Source organism: Myiozetetes cayanensis, unplaced genomic scaffold (assembly GCF_022539395.1).
Source record: "Myiozetetes cayanensis isolate MyiCay16 unplaced genomic scaffold, myiCay2020 scf1, whole genome shotgun sequence".
NCBI classification, from domain to species: domain Eukaryota; kingdom Metazoa; phylum Chordata; class Aves; order Passeriformes; family Tyrannidae; genus Myiozetetes; species Myiozetetes cayanensis.
In genome coordinates, this window is record NW_026086604.1 from 131,283,579 (window position 1) to 131,303,294 (window position 19,716).

Sequence of the window (19,716 nt, forward strand, 5' to 3'; positions counted from 1 at the left end):
CTATTCAGAGGATTAGCTCAAAACACAATTTAAATTTGAAAGAACTGTGGAAAGAAAATTTTGATAATAAATTGAATTAACACATGGTGGCTTGCTCTTGCAAAAATTAAAACATTGTCATTTCATTTTTTTTAACTCTGTTTTATTTTAGACTCTAGGTTTACATAAACATGAAGCACAAGACATAGAACATTTCTATGAGGGAAAAGAATATATTTGGAAACTTTTGGGAATAATTGGAGGAATTCATGGATTTTTTCTGATAGAAAAGTGTTTCTTTCTTTTAGTAACACCACGTGAACAGGTAAAGCTTTCTACAATTTATCCTTTAAAAATATCTTTTGAGACTTTACAGTGCACAGAATGTTAAAATGATTGTGGAAAATAATTATTATTTGTGTGAGATAAATGAAGCATTGATAATTGCTTTCCTAAGTGCTCCTGCAGACTGACCTTCAATTTCTACTTTGCTTTGCTCTATGGACTGTGCATGCTACATGAATGTGTTCAATATATTTATAACTCAAGAAGGGAACAGTTAATCGAATGTGTTCCACAAGCATGCATTTTGTGACTCACATTGGAGCAGGTGAAAATTATGTATCCATGTGAAATAGCAATGACAGTTGTTTACTGTAGGCCCTGTTTGAAACGGAGAAAGACATAGATGTAAGCAGAAGACATTTTCAAGAATTATATCTTTAAATTTTCAAATTGTCTTTGATCTCAACGCTTTGAAAATCTAATATGTATGTTGCAGTCAGCAGGACCCAATCTGTTATATTAATACTTACTCCTTGCTCACTGCCATGTTTATAGTAATTCTATTACTTTATTTCAGTGTGGATGGAGCCTGAAAATATGATTATGCATGAGGAGATAATGTAACACAAAATGTGATGGCTCATTAGGTTTCTCAGCATGAGACACAATCTTAATGTAACTTAAGAAGGCTAAACCTTTGCTTGTTCTGTTTTATAGAGTGTGCAAAGAATGGCCTGACTTAGATATGCAGCAATGAGTCCCTATTCCCACTATCTTTGAGTCAGCCATAAGAATATTGTGTGAGATTAATAGAATGAGAATATTTTTATGCTGGTGATGTTTTAGTTTTGTGGTAGAAAAGGAGGTCTTTTTGTTACTTATATGGAAGAAGGGCTTTATCCTTATCACACATTTTTTTTTCACTTTTTCTACTGAGAACCAGATTAATTCTCAGAGTTAGTTTTTATATCCATCTCAGCTTCAAATTTTAATTTGATTTTTAAAACAAATTAAGTTTTATTACACCAGTATGGTTGTCACTTATTTATCTGATTCACTTTTCAGGGTTTTTTAAGAAAATAAGCACCAGGAAATAGTTGATGCCAGTCAACAATCTTTTTAGATTTTGTTTTGAAAAATTAATTCTTAAAAATGCTAAATTTTCACAAAAGGCTGAGGAATGCTGCACCTGTGTTTATGGGTTTCAGAACTAATTGCAAAGCATCTTCATTCAGCAGGGCCTTTCTTTAGTTAATGGGCACTGGGGACATTCCCATGATCTTCCAGTGGAATCTGAATTAAATGAACATTCAGGCAGAGGCAAATCTACTTCAACCATACAGTTGGTAGGTTACTGATATGACATACTTCCCTGATTTCATGTTCTTCTTTCTCTATTCCTAAAAAAAAAAATGAACCAAATTAATGTAATAAATCAGTAATATTTTTCATTCTCTATTGATTTGTTGTTTATTACATTACATGATTTTTAGGAATCTCTAGATTTTGGAGTCTATAATGAGCTTTTACAGGGATTTCAAGTGCAGATATTTTACAATAACTTTTCTTAAGTGTGTATCACATTGATATAACAATTCACTTCCTGTACTACAGTTTGTTGATAAAATTCTTTCAGATTTTCCTCCTCCCTTCTTTTAAAAAATTGATTATATGTAAAGCCAGATTCTTCCAGGGAAAAACTTCAGGATTTTCTGCAGTGAGAGTTCAGTGCATAATTAGTGAATAGATTAAATCTTGAACTGTTCTTGGGTATTTTCCCCACAGATTTGAGCGGTAGCATAAGCAAGTTGGATATATGGGAATGGTGCTCACCTATAAAAAGTTACACAGTTTTACATTGGCCTGTAGATGGTATCCGGACAGACAAATCCTTGCAAACTACATTGACTCATAACTCTTTACCAGTTTTCTCTTTTTTTTTCCAACAAATCTCCTCAGTTTATATGCAGTATCTATGTACACAGGTTATTTAAATCAGAGATCCATAATGTGAACTCCATTTTACTAATTTAGTTGTGATGGGCAAGAGTCTCATGAGTCACTGCTAGTCTTTAAAACACAGTTGGGAAACTCTCAATTGAAAACAGAGCAAACAGATCAGTGAAACATGTTTACTAATTTGTGAGCCACATCATAGCTTCTTGTTTATGATAATAAATGATCATGTCATTCCACTCAGCTGCAAGATCCCCCCAAAGTTCTGTATAGATCACATGAATTATCCTGGCTTAGCTGGTTTACACAAGAGCAGCCAATTTTTCAGAATCATGTGAGTAATACTAAGACAAACACTAGTTGACTAAGAAAAACTTATAAATCTTTCAGGTCAGTGATTAGTCTTGCAGTTTTGACTCAGAGTTCAAAGAAGTGGCATGTGAATAAATATTATAGGAGAAGTGCAACAATTACTGGAATTCATATGACTGACTGTAATCACAGGAATTAAAGTTTTATTTTTCATTTAAAATGCCGAATTTGAAAAACATTCTTTCTCCTTTTCTCTTCATACTTCTACAGCACATATCCCACATCACAAGCAAGCTAATACCAGCCAATTAACATATTCTATTTTCTAGTCAACATACATCTCTGCTACAGTTTTTGGAGTGGTAGCTGCTGTCTCTAACACAGAACTCTTGTGCTGTTTTTGACTCTTCAGTGGCTACCATAATAGGTATATTTTCTAGGGAAAAAAAAAAAGGGCAATTATAAATTTAGTTTTTCTAGTTTCAAGCAAACAAGTTCTCTCTCCCTCACATGAAATTCTAATAATTTCTCTAGTCAGAAAACAAAGTCCCAGGGAGGTAGGGAGAGTGAGAGATTACTCATGTTCTCCCTTCTCTCCCCACAGTTGCAATATCTGTTAATTAAACATTGGGGCAAATGCACCAAATTAACTCTCTAGGATAAGGATGAAGATACTGCCTCTTTCTTCACTTGAAATAAGGGTAAATGTCACTCCTTGTAGTAAAGTGTACTCATGTGCTGCTATGCCCAGCCAGTGATGCCTAGTGCTGAGACAAAGTCCAGATAAAAGACAAGAGTCAGGGCACTGGAGGCTGCACCACACCGAAGAAAACCCCCTATATTTTGAAAGGGGGTGAAACCTACCTATGATCATCTTTCTTAGTCTTGTGTTTGTTGTCATGAGGAACAAGAATGCCAAAGCAATTCTACCTATTTTTCCTTGGAAATCCTATGGACACTTTCTCCATCAGGAAACCACAGTTCTAGTCATGACAAATTCAAAATGTATAATTTAAATTATAGTCTCCTTTTTAGTCTTGCATTTGGCTCAGATTTGTAGGTATTCAAGCAGATATATAGTTTTCTTGGACTACCACAGTGCTTATAAATATCTTCCTACCTGAATGAGACTGTAACCTTTTCTGGGCCAGGGAGATTTCTTTCTCATGTGTTTCTGCAGTACCAATCACACTTCCAGTGGTCAATAAATTATTCTAATTCTGTGCAAATAACACTTGACTTTTATTCAAATAGCTTGAACTTAGTTGATATTTTCCAGTATTTATAGCAGCAATTGGAAGAGCCCTTTAACACTGATCCATTATCTTTGCTTTTAACTAGAGAAGCCCAGAAGATTCTGAATCTGCTGAAGATCCTCCGGAGAGCAAGGCGATCAACAAAAAAAGTTAGTGTCAATAAAAACACAAGACAAGTAACAGGAAAGTACTTCAGACCTAAGATGGAATTGAAAGTGTGAAGCTGGCTTAGCTCTGTGTGTGCTATGTGCTACGTCACCGCATCTGATGGTGCCTGGCTACATAATTTAATCTCTGCTTAAAGACCTTCTCAGCTGCCAGCCCTGTAATTGTGAAGTTAGCCTTATACTGTCCTTGCTTTAGTTTTTGTTGTCTCACTCTTGCAATCTATTTTTCTAAAGCCTTTGCTTAAAGGGAAACATACAAAAATTAATACAAAACAGATTTTTATAATTGTAAAACTTAGCTCAGGCTTTTATTTCTGAAGGTGGTGAAATGATTGCTTTGTTGGCTCACTATACTAATATAATTCTGCTTACTTCTTCTCTTACACAGTAAAGCAATATCCTCTTTAAACCAGTAATGATTTACTACAGGTGTGGAATTACAGGCTCATGATGCCTCTCAGTTTTAGTATAATCTGTTTTCTTCAAACAGCTTCAGATAATACCTGTCTTCTGTGTTTGTTGCTGCTTAATAAAAAAAAAAACAAAAAAACCAGAAAATAGAGCATAAGTAAAATTCTGCCTTTGACTGTACCTTGTGACCTCGGTAAATTCAGTAGAGTTGCAGTCATTTGCCTGAGGGAATAATATTTTATTGGAAATCAGTTTATTTACTATAATCAGCTCCCCTTAATTTTGTGATCTCAGATCTCAGGTCATCAATGTCATTTATTTAATGATGTCAGTATCTTCTAGGTTTTTAATGTTCTCCTCTGTTCTTGTGGACTTAATTTCCATCTCTGAGACATTGGAAATCTGGATTTTCATTTCTTAAATCTCGACTCTCCAGTAGTACACGATCCAGTGCCACTTTGAGTGTGAATACATAGTTAACACTCTATATCTAGATATTTCCATTTAGTCGAATCATCATTATGTGCTAAACACAAGCCAATTTCTGGCGATCTCAATCTTATCTGTTCCAAGTAGCTAACTCTGTGATAGTTCCTCAGTAATCTTCTTTGTTTGGTATCATTTTACCCTGATACCTCAGTCTTACCTCCATATTAGAAATCAGTAAGTGAAACCTCAGTAGGGAAGGGGGGGATATTTTGAGGTTTGTTTTGTTTGGGTTTGAGTTTTGTTTTGTTTGGGTTTGGGTTTTTTTGTGAATGCATAATTTCAGCAGATACTGATCTCTTCGCTGAGCAGTAACAAGACCTGAACTGCCTGAAGTTATGTCTGGAAAGGTTTAGGTTGGATCTGAGAAAAATTTTTTCACCCAGAGGGTGGCTGGGCACTGGAACAGGCTACCCAGGGCAGTGGTCACAGCACCAAGCCTGACAGAATTCAAGAAGCATTTGGACAATACTCTTGGGCACATGGTGGGACTTTTGGGAATAGTCCTGTGCAGGGCCAGGAGTTGAACTCAAAGATCTTTGTGGGTCCCTTCCGACTCAGCCTATTCAGTGATTCTGTAAAAAGTTTGTATTGTTAGAGTTCTTTTAAATGGCTAAGTGCATAAACATACTTGGGTATCTTGGTACTGAGCTAAACTTTTGAGTGCTTTTTCCCCAAAACTGAATGGAATCTGCAGCTTTAAGACAGGAGACCGACATTTCCTCCACTGGGAGGCTTCACTCTAAATGTGTATCAAGTAGGACTGAAAAAGGAGTCAGTCACCTTAGATAGCCAGTGACTCAAAAAGCAAGAAGCTTGCTGAAGAGAATGATGTCTCACAGGCCCTCTTCTCATTTATCCACACTTATTCTGTCAATATCTGAAAAGACCAAACAGTAGCATTTTATATTTGGTATACTCAGTGACAGTTTACATTTACTAGAAATATTTTTTCAGTGTGAGGCATTGAAACATTGAATAAAGATCTATTTATGGATCAATGTTTGCTTTAAACTCTTATTCAAAACTTTAAAAGTGTAATCTATGATCAAAGTCCTGCACCCATTAGTTCTGGGTTTTTATGAAAATTATGGAATAGAATTTGCTATGAGTTCTGCAGAAAGTTATCCCTAGTTAAGCAGAAAAAAAAATAAAAAATAAGTGTCAGATTTTTAAAGAATGAGAGGTTTCATAGAAATAGGTCAGATAATAAGTTTATAGTTAATAGTTTCTGTTGAAATATAACACAGTGAGATAATTGCCAGTAACAAAGCTGCTTTAAAATAGACTGAAAGTAAATTAAGGTAAACATTCAGATTTGTTTATACATGCATCTTAAGTTTCTGTCAAGTAAGTTCACAAAGATTACAACTGTAACTGTGCCATAATGCTAACCTGATCCCTATGTTACATTATATACAACATGCTGGAGTGAGTTCCAGTAATCATCATATTCCTAACAATAAGATACTTGAACAAAACAGACTAGTAAGATCTCAGGACAGGCCACAATTTTGTCCTTACTAGTACTTATTACAAATCACAGGCTTAATGTAGTGCAGCAATCTATTATTTCTATGTAATTCATGCTCTGCACTATTGATTATAAACTGCCCATAGTGTTTAGAGAGAACTGTGCAAGCTGGGGACATCCACGTCCGGCTCTGTAAGCTGGCAGGAAAATCTAACAAGCCTGCCAATTCTTCTGAACCCGCAGAGCTCCCAGGCAACTAGGGAGGATTTTCTGAATACGGTTGTTAAGCTTTTATGTGCTGTGTGTTTTTTTTTATAATAGTCTGAAGACTTCATTTCTAGCCAGTTTCTGTAAGAAAAACATCTCACCCGTCAGTATAAAATAGTCATCTCTGAGAAGCATTAGTGAAGTGAAACCTTGTAATAACTATATTCAGGCAGTTTTGTACAGCTGCACTTTAGGTCCTTAGTCTGTCATATTATGACTATGAGGGGTCATCAAAAGTCAGGAAAATACATATTTAGGGCCCAAATCACAACCCTGCTGCTTCAGGCATGAAAGAAAGCCTTTTCAAAGTTTCTGTCCCTTCTGTATAGAGGGAAGCTGGATGAGTTTCCTAAGAAATATTAGGCAGTCCTGCTTGTGAGACTGTGGATAAAATTAATAAAACAAAGTACAGGATAGGGAAGCCAATTATGAGTTGTTAAGTTTAGACATTGAACCTATATAGAGCCTTGTTGCTACTTGAAGAGATAAACTCTTTCCCTGTGAATTCATTCAGCATGCCACCCAGCTGTCTGTGCTACAGGCTAGACAGACTGTCCCTAATTCCCTAGCTTGATTTCAGTGCTTGCATCCCTAGCAGCACCTTTCCACATATGTCATATGTCTGATCATGAACAGCCAGTATACTGTTCCACACTAAAATGAGGTCACAGAACAGAACAGAATGGGAAAGGCAAACAGCAATCTACACCCATGAGTGGTGCTCCAGATAGGAGTATTATGAGCATAACAGCCATTAATTGATTGGAATAAACTTTGGAAATAAGCATGCTGTAACCCTGTACTAATAGTGAAACGCCGAGGCTTGTTGTCTTTCAGCTCTATCTTTCACTGAAACACAGTCTCATAAAAAAACAGACCCTGCAAATATTATTTTGTGTTAGCAAGCTTTACAGGATTAAAACAATCATCTGCCTGAGACCAAATATTCATCTTCATTATAGCTGTGCAATTTTGTGAGTTTCAGAAAAATAACATCTAGAAATAACATCTAGGAAAACTTGTGTGAATTTTGACAAATAAAAAATGGTTAATAGAAACTCTTATGATGCATTCTGAGACTAGACTCAAACCTAACTTTTTGTCTAATAGTTGACCTAGTAAGAATAAGGAAGTTGCTTCCTGGTATTTGCATCTCTGAATTGTACTGCAACCCACTCTTTTTGTTTCAAATGTATTGAAGGAAATATAATAACAAGGGAAAAGGAGTTAAACACTGTTTTCCTCTGGCTATTATGATTTCTCATAATGTTATATGCAAAGTCACCAAAAATCAAAGAATTTGTAAATAACAAAAATTGCAATATCTGTCTGTGTTAAAACTTCTGGGCTTTTTATTTGTTTGTTTGTTTGTCTTTTCTGAGGTAAGAAAATCAGCTTGTTAGCAATAATGGTTCTGGTGGGTGACAGTCTTCACAATTTTGCTGATGGCCTGGTAATAGGAGCAGCATTCTCATCCTCAACAGAAACAGGTGTGACAACGACTGTTGCTATTTTATGCCATGAAATTCCTCATGAAATGGGTAAGAAATATATATGTATATATATATATATATGTATTTTTCCTGATTGGCTTTGTATTTTCAGGTTTCCCAAAGAGTTCTTTCCCATATGATATTTGTGGGTGGGAATTCTTCTTGGTTATAACATCACGAACTATGACATTAATGTGCGAGACTCCTACTTTCTTTCCCCTTCCAAAACCCAGGGGAGGCTTCTGCACTCATTATTGGATGCCATCCCATCTCACTTTCCCCAAATGTACAGGACATCAGGCCAAGGGTGACCTGTTATTCTTACGTGTACAGAGATAAAAAATTACAAGCCGAGAGCAAGAGCCATGTGTGCGTAATGGGTGTACCTGATACAGTGGGCTATCCAAGACTTTCAGTATGCAGCAGTTTCAATATTCCCCATGTTACCCTCCTTCCTGCTGCTAATCAAGAATAATAAGGTAATAAAAGAAAGCATATGACCTATTTTACCAGTGGACAGGACAGGAGGATTGTTCTATTGAATATTGTCCTCAATTAACTTCTTGTGGTAAAACTTTCAGCATGGCTGAAGCTGTTCCTCACATTGTGTTGACGAACATGTATGAAGTGGAAATTTTGAGATGAGAAGTGCAGATTCTCATTTCCATCCTTAAATAACTGAAGATTTCATGTGCTATGTAGAAAACTTCTCCAAACAAAAAGATGGAATGGGGGATTCCTGTAAAACTAGTAACTCTTGTTTGCATAGCAAAGAAATTTTAAATACTCAACAGTTACCTCCAAAGACAGACCTTCTTCATTCTTGGGCAGTAGTGCCCCTGTGTCAAAGTGGCATTTTTACAATCACAGAGTAGAATTTTTAAACTCTCATGCCGTGGACCTGTTATGAAATCCTTTATTTTAGAAGAAAAATCTGTGATGGGATTTTGATGTATGACTCACTACAGTTGATTAGATTATACAGTGGAATTAAATTCAAACTAGAATCAGACTGGCATAGGTTACTCTGACTTGCAGCACCTGTAAAACACTCAAAGACCATGCTGCAAATATACCCACATGTTTTGAACTGGTAAGTTCCCAGTGGAGAAAGATTTAGAAACTCTGGGAAAGCATGTGACTTCACTTTTGCTTGTATCCAAGTTGGAAATGTCATGGAACATCGAGAACTAACAGAAAGCTGCTCCTGTATACTATATGCTATCTTTAGGAACAGCTAAACAAATACAAGTAAATATTACTTTTTTGTCGTTTTGAGTTTTTGGGTATTTTTTTCATACAAGATGAGTTTATAACTAATTCTACAGAAATCTAAAGGCAACCCTAGGCCATTCACTATCTTTTATGCATGTCTTAATTATTTTCCTTCATGTTTTATTACCAAGAGTCTTCCAAATACGTTTATCAGCTAAATAATAAATTTTCTTTCTTTTTCTCTGTGCAGGAGATTTTGCTGTGCTGCTAAGTACAGGGCTCCCCACGAAGATTGCAATTCTGATGAATTTTATAAGTGCACTAACAGCATTCTTAGGACTTTATATTGGCCTTTCTCTATCAACTGACCCATCCATTCAAAACTGGATTTTTACTATTACAGCTGGAATGTTCTTGTATTTATCTTTAGCAGAAATGGTGAGAACTTCAGTCTGTGGGTATATTTTCCTTTCAGCATAGCCACACATTATAGATGAGTGTCAGACAAATGCAGGTGGATGAATGTGGAGACAAAAAGAGTTCATAGGCTTGTTGGGAAGAGCATGTTGTCTGCCCTGTGCGTCTACAGTACTTTGAACAGTAATCTGGTTTTATTTCATGTCATTCTCATGCTTGGTGTCATTAGTAAAGAAAAGGTGAAATAAAGGTCATTAAGAGGCTAATATATGAGAAAGGCATAAAGGACTTTTAAAGGGGGAAAGGTAAACAGCATATTTTTAATTACTTAGTAAAACTTAATTTGAACCTGCAGGGTTTTTTAAAATCCTGAAGAAATTGGTTACTTTTTTGTGCCCTTTTCTTTAAATATTTTTCATCCATTCTTTCAACATGAATTTGCTGTTTCTGAACTAAAATGCAAAGATGCTTATCGTGCACTCTTCTTTTCTGTCTTGAAGAGGTTTGGATGAGCTCCTAAGTAATTCAAAAGCCATCCCATTGCCTCATTTTTTTCATATTTGCCCAACATTTTTCCTAATTCCAGTTCAATAGAAATGACCTGACTATAGAAAAATTGTGTGAAGATATGCAGTAGGAGAAAGGTCTAAGGACTGTACAGAGACGTGGAGGCATCCTAGCTCATGCAGATGTCTTGGGCCCCGTCATTTATTGAAGAGTTAGCTAACTGTTACACTTGTAGCAATGCAGAATTTAATTGCTTCCCAGCTTTGTCACATGGTCTTTCACCATCATGTGTTGATGTAAACTTGCTTACAAGCTCCTGAACAGAGATGAAATATTTTGAGTGATTAGATGAAGAGGGAGAAAAAAAATTATCTCTTCATTACTGTGTTTTCCCCAAGCCTCACTGTCTCTCAGTTGTGTTCTCTACCACCCCCCACCTTATGCCTGAGATATTAGTTACCAGCTTCAAGCATAATACTTTAAACCTGATATTCCATTCCAGTATTATAAACTATTTAAAGTCCTACTTATAATAATTGACCTTAGACCTTGGTAGTATTTATTCTATTTTTTGCTATTGTAACTAAAGTGAACATAAAGTGCTCCTAAGAGCTTAAGAGGGAACTGCCTCAGGATTGTGGATGTGTCAACAGTCCTGACTGAGGCGGTAAATAACAGACAAGAACACTGTGTACCAAGCAGCAGCTTGTTCTGACTCCGAGAAATTGGAAATGAGACTGCCTACCTACTGAGTAGGCATGGTTGTACTAATAGGGCTAAGAATGATATAGACGTATTTTGCAATCAATGTAGGATTAGCATTCATCTGGGATCCACGAGCTTCTAGAACAATACTATGTTTTTCCCTGAGTCTTCAAAGCACTGTGCCAGCCGTAAATCCCAAGAGATAATACAGTTCCAGGCAGAGACAGAGACACGTTTTCCCTTGTTCTCAGCTTGTCACCATAATCTTGGTCTTGATGTGAAGAGTAGAAAGAAGGGAGAGAGAAGGATCTTATTTCTCTCATACTTTTTATTAATAGGGTCTGTATATTCTCTGTATCTCTTTATCTATTTCTCTGTATGTTCTCTTTAGTCCGCTCCTCTATGTTTGTCAGAAGTGTCAAATATCCCAGGGATTAATTTATTCAAAAAAATTATTCATGTAGCGCTGTGGGATCTGGTAGATCTGAAAAGTTTTGTATTTTTCAACTTTCTGCTCAGAAGTAGCTTCTATTCTCTGCTGCATTTTCATCTACAAGCAGCAATCATCAATGTTCCTGCCCATGGTGTACAAACACTTTACAGAATACAAAGCTTGACTGTAATTTTCAGTACTTGTTTTATGGGATTTCACATATTCATGTGCTTGTCAGAGCAGCAGTTCAGTAAAACTGAACAGCCTCGCTGGTTTCTGCGTTGAGGAACATTGAGGGGTATGAGTGGAGGTTTATCAACAAAATAGCACTGTGAGACTGCTGCCAGAGTCAAGTTAGCACAAAACTACTTCTGTGGTTGATTAAAGGCTTTTCATTTTGACAAATGGCATTCTATCTCCATTAGCAAGCAGGGTGGAACAATCATTTTAAAAGTTGAAAAAAAGGACAAAGGATAAAAGCATTTATATCCTTCATAATTTTTCACCAAGAAATTATGCAAACCTGATGTTTGCTCTGAAAATAAAGGAGGAGTGTTTAAAGTGATTTACCGGGCTGTTGCAGTGCGACAGTCATGCCATATGCCTCAGCTTAGTGGAACTCCTTTTTAGGCTGAGAGCCCCTCATGCCTCCTTTCTGCATGCTGCTTCCTATTTCTTATCTTTTGTGTGGTCACAATAACATGAGCTGGAGTGAGAATAGAGTAGTCCGTTGATGTGGTGCTATGTTCCCTCCATTTTTGAAGTGGTTTGCATCTGCCAGTTGAACAGGCTTATGCTTCCTAAACAAAATTCACTCTGCTGTACCCCACAGTTTGTCGTTCAGAAAGAGTTGGGGAACCATGGCTAATATTGTGACAGCAATCATCTTTTGTTTTTACAGATAAGCAGGGATGTCACACGAGGTATGGTTGTGAAAATGGTCTGTGTGTTGATGATATGCACATAGGTTAGAAAGAGGGAGCAGGCACTAGCATTGGACATGGGAAGGGCACTACCTGAAGAGAACTCTTTTTGAAAACTGTCTTAGAAACCTGCTGTGTATGTGTGTAACTCAAAAATTGTCACTGACAGCAATAAGAGAAAAGAGTAGATTTTGCAGTGGGAGGAGAAAAAGTTTGGAGAACTTCTTCACTCAGGCACTGGGGAAGAGGACAAAATAGACTTATTATAAGGATAAGTAAGAAAGACCAAATGTCTAGACTGGAAATCTGGATTCAGGCTTAGGTCCTAATTAACAGTTTTTGCTTAAATATACAACAAAAATCATGTGCTCTGGGCATTTACAAACTGTCAGTTCAGATCTTGATTTACATCAGAACTTTGAGGTGTTTGCACTCGCTTTGGATCAAAAGTTTCTGATGATCTTTAAATACAGTTCGAGTATAACTACATGAGTTTCTTTACCATATTTTAAACCACTGCCGAGTTGTAATGAAGATCCAGGGCGTTTGAGTTTGCTTGTTATTTCCAGGCAAAACTTTAAAGGGGAGGATGATTTTCCATTACAGTTTTCTTTTGGGCCCATGACAACTTACAGAGGTAGAAGAGTGCAGAAGAGGCAGCCCCCGAGACCCCCCCACCCCCGACAGAGGAAATGACAAGCATTGCAAAAACTCATTAGCCTCCTTGGTCAGCACCACTCCACTGTCTCCCAGTGGCTGCTGCTGTTACAGCTACTGTAAGAGGTTCCAAAGAGCAGAGGAACTCAGTAGCTTTACTCAAGTGCAGGCTGTGAGTGGAGCAGACAAAAAATCCCAGCCAAAACCAGAGGTCAGCACCAGGCCATTGCTTTATATTTATTTCCTGAGTTGATGTGAAAGTATTAGGAGTCATTAGTGTTTCTTCTGGTGTCTATAAGACATAAAGAAAAATATTAAGAGAATTTGAGCCTGAGGCATCATTTTCACAGGCCCTGTTTAGACATACATTTAGTTTAAAAGCTTTGATAAAAGAGACCATGTAGAGTGGAAGGTCAATGTAAGTAGTTTTTAATATGATTATAAACAGGTGCTGCTCCTTTACTTGATTTAAAACTCAGAGAGAAAAATATTAAACACAATTTTTCCTGTCTTTCTCTTGTGCATTTACTAAAGCCCAAGTAAATAGGAGTGTTGCCAGTTATTTCAGAAAGAGCATGATTGACCCTATATTTAGAACTGAAACAAAAAATACTCCAACTAATTTATTCCCATAAAAGGGAATCACTAATTTTACTAAATAAGAATTTCCTTGCAGATAGCTATATGAAATTGCTACAAACTATTGAGAAGTTGACAAATTTTGGAATCTCATTTATAATTCTTGTCAGTGCTAGTAAAAGAACGAAAACTGGTAGAATTTGATTAATATAAATATTTCACTGTAAAGATCAGCTTTGTTACAATGTACAGAAAATGCTGCACATTAATAACTCACATTCAGAAGCTCAGCATTTTGAAAAGTTTTCGGGTTTTTTTTAATGAAGTTTGCCTTGTTTTCCCATAACTTTTTTTCCCACAGATGAATGTATCTGGCTCTCATTCTGGTGTCTTATTCTTTTTTTAGCTTCCTGAAATGACTCATATTCAGACGCGGCGACCCTGGTTGATGTTTCTCCTACAGAACCTTGGATTACTATTAGGCTGGCTTTGCCTCTTACTTTTGGCTATTTATGAACAGAAAATTAAAATATAAGTTTTCTGTTGGAAATATTGAAGTACCACTTATGACAGTGGATAGCATTATTCATAATTTTATCATGTCTGCTATAGTGATATATAAATTAAGTTGCTGGGATTTTATATCTGAACAGTAGATAACTATTTTACTTTATTAACTTATTGTTCAGATTTCATAATTATTTTTTTGTAAGCATGAATGTTTAGAATTATGTTTTGTTTGTTACTGAGTTTACCAGATGCCATGCTCAAACTCACAGGAGCTTTTGATTAATTTTTATTGAGAGTGTTCTAGTTGAATGCTCTAAGTGATCTCTGCCAGTCTGATTTGAAGAAAAGAATAAAGCATTTTAATATGCAATAATTAAAGTGGACTAACCATAGTAGAATAATTTGAATAAGAAATGGTTTTTTTGCCTCTTAGTACAAAAAAATTAAAGTATTTCTATAAATCTAAAAAGTATAGGGAAACTAAACTGCTAAATGGCATATATCATCTCATAATGTCTGTACTATCTATTTTGTCAACATAAAGATCCTCAGCAGTCATATCTTACTGGTCCACTGTGGCAGAAAAAAAAAAAAAGACAAGTGTAAATGTTGAAGTTTATGACCTAGAAATTTTTTGAACTGCAGTACAGTTTCTCATACACGTGATGGAATCTATGACAGTCAAGCACTGGACTACCTGCCCCTTGCATTATCTTACCCCTAGTGGTTGCTCATAGCAAATGCTTATGAAGGACTATAAGAAATATGTTTAATTGTTTTTCACTGATATTCCTTCCAAGCTCCTCAAATGAAGAGATCCTTGAGCCAAACGTTGCTTCTGAAATATCACATTTAATAAACACCAGTAGTGTCTTCCTGTCAGCAATTAGCTTATTCATACATATACAATGCACATTCTGGAAAGAGCTTTTTCAATTGTCTAAAGTGCATGTGGCCTCACTGCAACTCCTCCCATCGTGAGTGGTTTTTGTGTAATTAGTCCTCTTGATTTCAAGGGAATTCTGCATAAGTTGAGATGATTCATTTAATTTAGTATTGCAGAATCAAGTCTAAAACAAATATACAAATTCTGCCCTGACTCTGAGGTGCTGGGAAACTACCAGGATGCACTGAGCAGTGCTCAACTGTGTGATATCAAATTCTGATGTGAGGACTTCTCCCCTACCTAGTTTATAGTTTTGTAAAAAACATATTCTTTATGCAACAACCAGAAATATTTTTTTCGTTGTCTAAACTCAAACTTGAAATATGTCTACATCATGACACAAAATGACTTTCTCACAATGTGTCCTGTGTTTTTTTGATATCTCCTGGTGAAGGTACAATTATTCTCAGATTATAGATGAGAACAGTCTACACCCTAGAGTAAACTGTCAGACCTGTCAGTTCTCAAAAGCTTCACAGACATCAAACTAACTTATCAAAAAAGTATAAAGTGAAAACACAGCACCAAGCCTGTCTGAGTTCAAGAAGCATTTAGACAATGCTCTCAGGCACATGGCGTGATTCTTGGGGTTTCCTGCACAGGGCCAGGAGTTGGTGTCAATGATCCTGATGGGTCCCTTCCAACTCAGCATATTCTATGATTTGATGATAGCCCAGATTCATGGACTTGTGATCCTAGTTACCCACAGAATAACCACAAGGAAAAAGCCACTTAAGGATCAATTTAAAGATAGATTTGCACTTATTTTCAATGCTTGTTTGTTATGAAAATCTGTAGCAAATACCCCAATGCACATCTAAATGTGAACGTAGACATTTACATGCCTTCAGAAGCCTTGTCCCAAGCACTTTATCCACAGTCACACAGGAAGTCTCCATCTGACTAGGGGAATAAACTGAGCTATTTTTAAACTCCCAAGTAAGATCCTAGCTTTTTTTTTTTATTTAGGTGTGCAAATATTTTGACTGCTTTTTCTGTTGATGTAACTTTGAAAGGTGAGCTGAGAAACCATGACTGATGCTTATCTTTTCAAAGTTTACATTTTTTTCGGGCAACTGGGCTTCCTTTTAGAAAGGCAAGATTTTTAAAAAGTGGTTTCCCACTATTGCATCTGTTTGTATTGGCACTGAGTCACTCCGTGACCTTCAGCTGTGACAGTCAATTCAAGCAATATCAGGGCATCACTGGACATAAGCAGAATCTATTCTTGTATCAGATGGTGTGAATGAATATTGGAAACATGTGTTATTTCAAAGAGAAGAGCTACCATAGTTTGAATGTTTATGTAGGCCTAATGTTCACTACCATAGAACACAGGATTACCAATATGAGCATGTTTTGATAGTGTTATTATATTCTGAAATATTTTTCTACTATTTATTAATGTGACTGAAAGAGAAAAGTAATTTCTGGCAGAGTGTACTTTAAAGTTGCGTATCAACATCCTGACATGATCTGTGAACATATTCTATCCATATCTATTCAGAAAATGCCATCTTTTGTCCATATGTATTTTTCAGGTAGCTTGATTATATTAATAATCAGATATATTTATACAGCTCCCACCACAAGCACAGATATGTTGATCAGAATGCCAGTTAATCCTTATTTCTGCAACAGAGCTCTTACGCTTCTGTGGTGTTTGTCAGTCAGTGAGCAGTTCAGTCATCATTTTGCCCTGGTGTCAAATTCAAACACCTGAAGTCTCTTTAGTTTATGGAAGTTTGAATTCCTGTGGTACTTGTGAGAGAACTTATCTCACTACTTACAGTTAGTGCCTCTACTGTAAAACTCTTTACATTAGTGTCTTTAAAAAGACACTGAAGATAAAAAAAGGCTAGGCTATATATTAGGAACCTTATGTCATACAGAGGGCTGGAAACTCTTCCTATAGATCTCTAAAATAGAAAAGTAAATAAGTTTAAAACCAAAGAGATCCACCTGCAGAATTCATGTTTTCAGTCAATGTTCTTTAAAAATTCTAAGAAAAATAATAGAATATAGTTTTGTGTCATTACAAAAGGGAAGATTGTGCACAAGTATTCTCATGATGCATTCTCTGTTAGTTTAAGTTCTGTAGAGTTTGTTCATACAGATTTGGAGCAGAAGTGTTTTAAAGTCAGTTAAATGTCTTTCTCTTCCTTCAAACATAATTGACAGTGAACATAATATGCCAGTGTTTTCACTGAGTCAAATCCTGAGTAAGGACTGCAGAACTTCATCACTTGCAGACCTTAAATCATGACTAGATATTTCTCTAAGAGGTATGCAATTACTCAAACAGATGTGCTTGATGGAGAGATTACTTGGTGTGGTTTTGCAGCCTGTCAGGCAGCTCTGACTAGATAATCATAATGTTCCTTTGAAACTCTAAAATACATGAATCTGTAGATACAGGAATTTTTCTGGAAGAAGCTGGTTAGCATGTCTCCCTTTCATCTATTCTTAGTTTTCAGGCACTCTCAAGATGAAAAATATATCTTGCTTTCCTATACAGAAAATTAGAGAGAAAAGGAAAGGTTGAAAAAAATTCGTTTGCCACAGTATTTTTTCCTGGAAGTTAAGTGGTAGAGGGCCTCATAAAACATATTTCCAATTCCAAACTACCATCACTCCTAAGCATGAGAGCTGACCTTGTACCTCTCTTTTCTGTATATGTTACACATTACCCAGTGACTCCTAAGATAAATAGTACCTTCTTTGTAGCCAGCTATGCTAATGCCCTCAGAAGTTTCTGGAGCCCATCTGCATGTTTTAAATACTGCTGTCTATTCCTTTACTGTATTTTATGCTTTAAATATGATTGTGGCATTTCTCCAGAGAAAAAAAATCCCTCTTTCATGTAAGAAAAGATAGTTTTGATATTTATATTTGTGTTGTTTTTCTATCACCTTGCCATTGCATTTGAGAAAGCAAATGATCATTGTAACAATTTTTATCCTGCAGCTGGAAACCAGGTTTATATCTGTCTGAAGTATGGATTAGGGCTGATAATTTTATGATAAGGGCATACTTTATCAATGTTGTTAGCTCTTCTTTCTTAACTGTAACCTTTTGTCAAGTCTTCCTCTCATTTTGAAAATAAGCTGCCATCTATTGTGAGTGTAGCTGTAGGAATGTGACTACAGCAAATACAAGCAGTTGTTACACAATAGCTTTAATCAAAACAAAAAGTCCTGCAATTTATTTTACTAGACCCACCTACATTCCTTTCTCCCCAAAAGAACAAAAAAATCCACACATGGAACTGTTGCTTTGGGTCACGTAGGGGAATGTAAAAAGTGCCTCCTTCCTTTTATGTCCCTGATAACAGGACCAAGCACAACGGGAGACCCTGCCTAGGCACCCGGGTGCATTGAAATCACTGCCAAGCTTCCGTCAGCGGCAGTGCAGAACAGCGTCCTGCTGCAGGAATTTAGAGGGCTGGTGCCGCTTCTTCTTGCAGAGGTGACAGGAAACAGAGCAGGCGGAGGCACTGCAGAGAGGAGCATCTCAGGGTGACACTTCAGCAGCTGCAGCAGGATGATCAAAGGTTTTATAGCTGTCTCTGTAAGACCCTGCAACAGCTCACTTCAGGGCAAATTCTCAGACGTTCTTGTTGTCTTGGCTTTGGATGTAAAAGATACCATGGAAGCAGTCTGGCTGATACCTCTGTGAGTGCAGGCTCCCACAGTGCAATAATCCACAGGACCCCAGCAGCCAGGGTGACCCAAGGGATTCCCAGGGTGGTCCAACTCCACATTACAGCTGCAGGGCACCTAAAGGGAGCACGTCTAGGCAGTCTCTCCTCCCCATGGTCTCAGCTCTGACATTGCCAGAGAGCATTAAACACAAGATTACCTGCCACCCTAAATGCATCTAAATGCACATTTACATACTGGTCCAAGAGAACATCGACCAACCGCTAATGCAGTGCTCTAGATGTCTGTACATGTGACATCATTTTTTTCCCCCTGTCTGGGGAACCCTCTGTCATCCTTTCCCCAGGGGTCAGCAGGACCTAATTTGACCTGTCCCAGAGAGATGACAAGAGATAAGCATAGAGGAATAGAGTAGTCAATTATTATGACATATTCCAGTGTTAATTTAAGATCCCACCAACTTCGTATCCACGGACTCTCATGCTTCAGGGAAGGCACCAGGACAATGCCTGTACTGGTGTGTTTAGTAGATGCCCAGGCTGTCCTCTCTGCGGTATATGGAAGATGAATAGCAGCCATAGCTCAGGCCTGACAGTTGTTTCAGAGTATCCCAGTTGTTCCTGTCATTGCATCTGCCAGCACACCATCTTGTAGGAAAGTTCATTTTAATTTTTCCAGCATTTGAACTTTCTAGCATTTGTCCTGTGACCTCCTACGCAAATATCATAACCCATAGGATATGAGCTCTTACCTGTTCTCCTCCACCACCCATGCTGGTGGTTTTGGACCACTATGTTGCAGCTGTCTGTGAGTTCTTATGCTCTGAAAGGGAAACAGAATATTGGAAATTTCACTGAGGATCACACAGAAAGAGATATTATTATCTACACATTGGTATCAGCAATGCACCTCTTATTGAATAGACACTGCTGTTTGTACTGAACACAAATAAATCACTCTTGTGATCTCACACTGAAGTGTGTTGGTGGTTTCTTGGTGGTCTTGGGTGGTTCTATCATTAACAACTGGTAGTTTGTACTGATTTCAGAAGTTCATAGGCCATCTACATATTCATG

At 37.0% G+C, this 19,716-nt stretch overlaps 1 protein-coding gene across 7 annotated transcripts in view; it reads left to right on the forward strand.

Annotated features, from left to right (window-relative positions):
• The window catches only part of SLC39A12 (solute carrier family 39 member 12), a 38,140-nt gene extending 18,530 nt beyond the window's left edge, over positions 1 to 19,610 (forward strand). For 6 of the 7 annotated variants that reach the window (XM_050325509.1, XM_050325519.1, XM_050325559.1 and 3 more), the window contains 5 exons: positions 152 to 304; positions 3,874 to 3,937; positions 7,976 to 8,134; positions 9,552 to 9,739; positions 13,929 to 19,610. In XM_050325509.1, coding sequence (XP_050181466.1) covers positions 152 to 304; positions 3,874 to 3,937; positions 7,976 to 8,134; positions 9,552 to 9,739; positions 13,929 to 14,057 — 693 coding nt within the window. In that variant the 3' untranslated portion in view covers positions 14,058 to 19,610. Of the gene's footprint in view, positions 1 to 151; positions 305 to 1,499; positions 1,611 to 3,873; positions 3,938 to 7,975; positions 8,135 to 9,551; positions 9,740 to 13,928 lie in introns of all 7 variants that reach the window. The other variant, XM_050325568.1, reaches the window with a different exon arrangement.
• Positions 19,611 to 19,716: the final 106 nt, after the last annotated feature.